The following is a 6,870-nucleotide window of genomic DNA, read 5'->3' on the forward strand; positions in this document are numbered from 1 at the left end:
GTGCTCCATCCCTCATGCTGCGCACCCCCCATCGTGCAACATCTCCCATGCTGCGCACCCCCCCATCGTCCCCCATGCTGCGCACCCCCCATCGTGCTCCATCCCCCATGCTGCACCCCCCCCATCGTGCTACATCTCCCACGCTGCGCACCCCCCATTGTGCTCCATCCCCCATGCTGCGCACCCCTCATCGTGCTCCATCCCCCATGCTGCGCACCCTCCATCGTGCTACATCTCCCATGCTGCGCACCCCCATCGTGCTCCATCCCCCATGCTGTGCACCCCCCATCATGCTACATCTCCCATGCTGCGCACCCCCATCGTGCTCCATCCCCCATGCTGCGCACCCCCCATCGTGCTACATCTCCCATGCTGCGCACCCCCCCATCGTGCTCCATGCTGCACACCCCCCATCATGCTCCATCCTCCATGCTGCACACCCCCCATCGTGCTCCATCCCCCATGCTGGGGTCGCCGGGGGCGGGTCCGAGCGTGGCAACGTGTGTCGGGGGCGGGGCTGAGTTGGCGAGGCGTCAGCGTATGCCAGCTCCCTGCACATGTGTACCAGGAGCCGGTGTACGCTGGAGCGGGGCTGAGGGGGCGAGGCGTCAGCGTATGCCGGCTCCCTGGACATGTGTACCGGGAGCCGGTGTACGCTGGTAACCATGATACACATCGCGTAACTATAGGATCATGGTTACCAGCGTACACCTGCTCCATCATGATCCCAGCATCGCAAGGTTATGTCTGCCGGGGCGGGGCCGAGTGTGCCAACGTGTGGCGGGGGCGAGCGGGCGAGGCGTCAGCGTATGTCGGCTCCCTGCACATGTGTACCGGGAGCCGATGTACGCTGGAGCGGGGCTGAGCGGGCGAGGCGTCAGCGTATGCCGGCTCCCTGCACATGTGTACCGGGAGCCGGTGTACGCTGGAGCGGGCGATGCGTGCGGAGGGCCGGGGCGAGTGGCTAATCCATGCGGGGGGCGGGGCCAGGCCGAGGTGAGCGGCCAATCCGGTGGGGGCGGGGGGGCCAGTCTGAGCCCAGCGGCCAGTCCGACAGTTGTCACTGTAAGGACACTGTCACGGTGACACAATTTTGGAGCAAGACAGACACAGACAGACAGACAGACAAGGCAATTATAGATATACTAGAAGGTGGCCCGATTCTACGCATCGGGTATTCTAGAATGTGTATGTTGGTTAGCAGATTGAATAATAATGTAATAAATGGTTTGGATGGGTTAGTTTTAATTTAGTATTCTTAAAATAGTTTATTGGTTTAAGAATGACAAATAGAACAAACAATTTTATTTTCAATAATTTATTAAATAATGAATTGGTTTCAAACTTTCAAAACATATATTTCATATACTATAAATGATTACAATTTTTTTTGTATGAGAGGAAAATGAAAGGATGGGAGGGATGAGAGGGGTAAGAATATTTTATTAGGGGAGAAAGCAGGGGAACAATGAGATAAGTGGGTACTATGGAAAGAGGTTGTGGAAACATTCCTGGTTATTTAGTTCATGTTAAATATTTTTATGATCGGTGATTAATATGAACAGTTTTAATAGATGAGTCTAATGTTAAATGATGTCCATGGCTTGTAATGAAAGAAGGTTATGAACAGTGTAAAGTTAATTAAAAATATTTTTATACACCACATTTTGTGTAAAGATCTTTTCACTCTGTTTAAGTAACTTTCCTTGTAAAGGTGTGTCAAGAACTTGTACTTTGACGTTGCATCTCATTGTCACTCTTGAAAACGCAACGTACAGTTGTCCATGGCCAAAAACAGGTTCAGGTAGATATATGCCAACACGGTGTAGAGTTTGGCCTTGTGACTTGTTTATTGTCATGGCAAATGCAGGTTTTAGGGGGAACTGACGACGGCGAAGTTTAAATGGAAGGCGAGTGTCTGAAGGACATATATCAATGCGTGGAATTAACACTTCCTTTTCTTTAGCTGATCCAGTGATGACTCTTGCTTGAATAAGGTGTGAATACATTCCAGTCACAATAAGGCGCGTTCCATTACATAGTCCTTGTTTGGTATTTAGATTCCGGAGCAACATAACAATGGTTCCAATTTTAAGTTGAAGTATGTGGGATGGCATTCCTGATGGTGTTACACTGTTTAAAAATTCAACGGGATAATGTTCACGTTCATCTTCATTATCTACATCGATTGAATCATCACTTTTGTACAACTTATATTCACCTGGCATGCGATCCATTACACGGGAATTTAGTAGAGTAACGTCTTCATTTTTGGCACAGAGAATTGCATAGGAAGAGGCTTTGTTAACATTGTTTTTGTCGTTAATATCAATGTTAAAACGTTGTCCAAAAACCTCAGTTACAATGCAGTCTTTACATAACATGTCTTCAGGTATTTCTATAATGTCTTCTCCAAGGTTATATTGATTGGTAAGTTCACCGTTACCAAGTTTCAGACGCCATTGGCTGTAATCTGGATCAGTAGATCGCATGTTGTTAATTAGTTGGAGTTTGGTAAAGTTTTTCCAAAGTTCTGACATTTTTAAGCTGGACTCAATAATATCTGTTCTTGTTCCACTTGGTATAACTGGAAGGCATTGTCGAAAATCTCCCCCAATAACAAACACTTTTCCACCAAATGGAATTAAATTTTTTTCTGCTACCTTTATGGTCATTACTTCACGTAGAAGTCTGTCAATTAAGGTCAAAGCATATTTGGAGGCCATAGTGCATTCGTCAATTATTAAAAGACTTGCATTTTGTAAAAGTTTTCCTGCAACTGTATCTTGTTTGATTCGTGAAACAGATATTTCATTGACTGGAACTGGGATGCCAAATAGTGAATGCATAGTGCGACCTTCGTTTAATAGATTTGCTGCAATACCTGTTGTAGCAGAAGTCAACACTTTTTTTCCCAACCCTCTAACGTGATGTATTAAAACATCATAAAGGTATGTTTTGCCGCTTCCTCCGGGACCGTCAATAAAGAAACATTTAGGGTTTGCATTTCCTTGGTTAAGAATGGCACTTAAAATGGTGTCATATGCAATTTGTTGTTGTTCATTTAAGGAGATTCTCAGCTCTGTTGCTAACAATAATTCTGAAGATTCATTATACTGCGGAGCTTGTGGAAGTTGTATTTCAGGGTGTGGCAAATTAAAGTCAGCATACGTTTTTCCATGTAGTAATAAAATATTTTGGACATCTTGTATGGCGTAAGCTTCACATTTGCAACAATGACCAGTTTGGTTGTGAAGATGTAAGCAGTAATCTTCAATTAGATTTTCTTTGAAAAGTATCCAAAGTTGATCAGGGTTTGTAGGGGGGCCAAACACGCAGATGTAGGCAAACAATTCACGAAGTTGCTTAGGCATATGTAGGGTTACTGCGTCTTGTAAAGTAAGTTTCCAAACTGTATCATCAAATAGAAGTCCCAAAGCCAAAGCTGCAGCTTTAAATGTATCATGTACTACTCCATGAACGGTTTTTAAATGGTTATAACTTGTAGCTCCTCTGACATGCAGTAGTAAGAGGCGAAGGCAATATCTTTCTTGATCTTTGAGACTAACAGTATACATGTGTCCAATTATTATGCTTACTCCACGTAGTCTTGGATTCCAAGTTTTTTTCCAAACATAATGCTCTGGAATCTCTCGATACAAATATTGCCTTGCATTTTCATCTCGTTGGTTTAGCAAAAACCATTCTAGTAATGTTGAGGTTGTGGTTAAAGTTTTGGACACATCTTCGACTTGAGCATCTTCAAAAAAATAAAGTTGTTGTTGATGTGGTAAATGAATAGCTAATCGTATAATGGCATGAGACTGTGAATGCATTGGAAAGGCAAATATTCGCCACGCAGCTTCGGGAGCACTGACATATCTTGAGTCTACAAAAGTTGAAGATTCATCATGGTTCAGAGTTTTCTGTTGGATTTCGACATTAGCTTTGTCATGGCCTTTGTAGATGTACTTAAAAAGATATTTTACACTTTTGATTGAACCACAGATTTCCACGTTGATGTGACAGTTGTAGCGTTTTAGTAGGTATGGATTGTATGGGACTATCCATGAGTTATTGATATGTTTATTTTTGTGAACAATGTTCTCAATATCTTGTCGTCGGTATGATGGGTAGCCATCTAAATCTTTAACAGTGTGCTGTTTTAAATCCTTTGGAAATTTTTTAGTACATTTTCCATTTTGCATGCATGGACTTGCTGGATTAAAAACTCCACATGGACCATGAACCATATGAGACACTACAATGTCATAGAGCTCTGGATATTGTTGTTGGTTAGGAATCTCAGCCCATACTATGTTGTCGATGTCTTCCTCAGTGTGAATCTTAGAATTGGTGTCTAAGATAAGGAGAATATGTGCATGTGGTAGACCTCTTTTTTGAAACTCGATGACATGAACCATTGCTATGACTGTTCCAAACAGGCCATTTTTGATGTCTTGTAAAAGGCTTTTTAGTTTTAGCCGAAATATGCGTGCAACTAAGTCAGGCCTATGTTCTACGTGTTGCCATGGTTCCAGATGCTCTGTGATTTCAACCCATTTGGGATTACAGGTCATGGTAACAAAAATGTCTGGTTTTCCATACTTAGTGACTATTGCCATTGCATCTTGATAACGTTATTGCATGTTGCGGGGGCTTCCTTCAAATGACGATGGTAGAATAACTGTTTTGCCAATAGGTATTCCCTTTTCAATTGATTTTTGTAGCAAATGTTCTTGAAGAATACAGTAGTCTTCTACTTTGAGGATTTTTTCATTTTGTCTTATGTAATTCAGGCGATTAGCTTCTATTTTAACATATGCATCTACTAAGTACTGTTGTGTTAGTTTTCCACCGTTTAAAATTGGATTAAAGTGATTGCGGACAGAGAGTTGAAAACTGTAGTATTGCAGTTCTGTTATTCTTCTAGTAGTACCTTGTTGTTGTAGGTTTTCATGCCAGCCTTGATCACCTCTTGGAAAGAAAAGCGGATATAGAAGAGCATCAAGGTTGCTGTGCAAAATGCTAATCCGCTGTGTTTTAGGAAGTAAAGGGTTGTTTTTGTCTGGGTGAAGATGAACTAATATATCCCTGTTAAAAGGAGGCTCTCCATCATCATTTTGGAAAACTACTGCAACCTCACTAATGCGTGGTTTGTTGTATCGCCGTGGATCTTGTCCACGTTCTTGTTTAATGGCCATGACAATAGAAGGCATTGAAGTTCCATATGTGATAGCCTTCTGTTCTTCTTCGGCTTCTACGTCTTTTAGCATGCGATATGCAGCTGCAAATGGATTGATTTCTTGTAAAAGTTGTGCAATTTAATGCATCATTTCAGTATTACACTTTTCTTCAGCGCTCTATTGGGAGACCCAGACGATTGGGGTATAGCTACTGCCCTCCGGAGGCCACACAAAGCACTACACTAAAAAGTGCAAGGCCCCTCCCCCTCTGGCTATACCCCCCCGTGGTATCACGGGTTCTCCAGTTTTAGCTTTGTGTGCGAAGGAGGTCAGACATCCACGCATAGCTCCACAGATTTTAGTCAGCAGTAGCTGCTGACTATTTCGGATGGAAGAAAAGAGGACACATATAGTGTCCCCAGCATGCTCCCTTCTCACCCCTGGATGGTGTTGTAAGGTTGAGGTACCTATTGCTGGTACGGAGGCTGGAGCCCACATGCTGCTTTCCTTCCACATCCCCCTGAGGGGCTCTGAGGAAGTGGGATCCTGCCGGCCTCAAAGCTCTGACGCCGGGCTCCATCCACAGACCCATTTGAACCTGCTGGATACGGAGCTGGAGTACCGTTCAGGGACATGGCCCTGCACCATTACAGGTACTCTGTGTCCCCGTACACACAGGCACAGCACACTCCAGACTTGCTGGGTGTGCTAGTGCGCCGGGGACAGTAAAGGGTTACAGTCACTGCAGCCTTGCTGAGTGACTTTGTGTTTTGGGAACTACCGCGCCGGACGCTCCGGGAGCGGCGGCGCGGCTGGGACTTGTAGTTCGCCGGGGACTGGGCGCCGACCGCGCTTTTACGGCGGCGGCGCTTATAACTCCAGTCCCCGGCTTCTGCGGCCTAGTGCCGCTTCGTTCCCGCCCCCTCCCTGTCACTCAGGGAAGGGGACAGGCGCTGAGCAATCAGCAGCGCCGAGGGCTGGAGCCTTTTTACATGCTCCAGCCCTCTCACTGCACACTGTCGGACGCCGGATTCCCGCTCTGCCTTGGGGGCACGCCCACGGCCCGCCCCTCCTCACATGAGCTGGGGAAGAAGCCGGCAGCCATTACTGCAGAGCTCGGGGCACCAAGGCAGGACAGTGGCGATCATACACCCGCTTATAGGCGGGCGGTAAGAGGCACACATAGTGCTGACCACGATATAACTGCAGTGTATACATGTGTTGTTTTTAACTACATAGGTCGCTATATGCCCGCTTGGGGAGCGACACATCAGCAGCAGGAAAGCAGGTGTGCTAAGGCACAGGCTTTCTAGGCTGCTTGTTTTGCACGACTGAGGTGTTCATTTGTGTTTATGCTGATATGCTATACATTGCACTGTACAGTCGCTAGTCTTAGCTATATTCTTCTGGAATAGCTAGACTACAGCAGCAGAAAACCAAGGGTGCTGGGGCACAGGTTTTTTTCTATGCTGCTTGTATTGCATGGGCTGCAGTGTGCATTTGTACTTGTGCTTGTATGCTATACATTGCACTGTATGGTCACTCTTCTGGGCTATATTCCCCTAGATGACCAGTCTACAGCAGCAGAAGAGCAGAGGTGCCAGGGCACAGGCTTCTATGCTGCTTGGATTGCATGTGCTGCAGTGTTCATTTGTACTTGTGCTTGTATGCTATACATTGCACT

The 6,870-nt window shown here is 45.4% G+C and overlaps 1 protein-coding gene across 1 annotated transcript; it reads right to left on the bottom strand.

The window, feature by feature from the left end:
• Nucleotides 1-1,637: 1,637 nt before the first annotated feature.
• LOC142251855 (uncharacterized) lies at nucleotides 1,638-5,276 on the bottom strand. The gene is given in 1 exon segment (XM_075324902.1): nucleotides 1,638-5,276. A coding segment is annotated over 1 exon segment (3,639 nt).
• Between the last annotated feature and the right edge of the window lie 1,594 nt (nucleotides 5,277-6,870).

The sequence above is a fragment of the Anomaloglossus baeobatrachus genome, chromosome 9 (genome assembly GCF_048569485.1).
Source record: "Anomaloglossus baeobatrachus isolate aAnoBae1 chromosome 9, aAnoBae1.hap1, whole genome shotgun sequence".
In the NCBI taxonomy this organism is placed as follows: Eukaryota; Metazoa; Chordata; class Amphibia; order Anura; family Aromobatidae; genus Anomaloglossus; species Anomaloglossus baeobatrachus.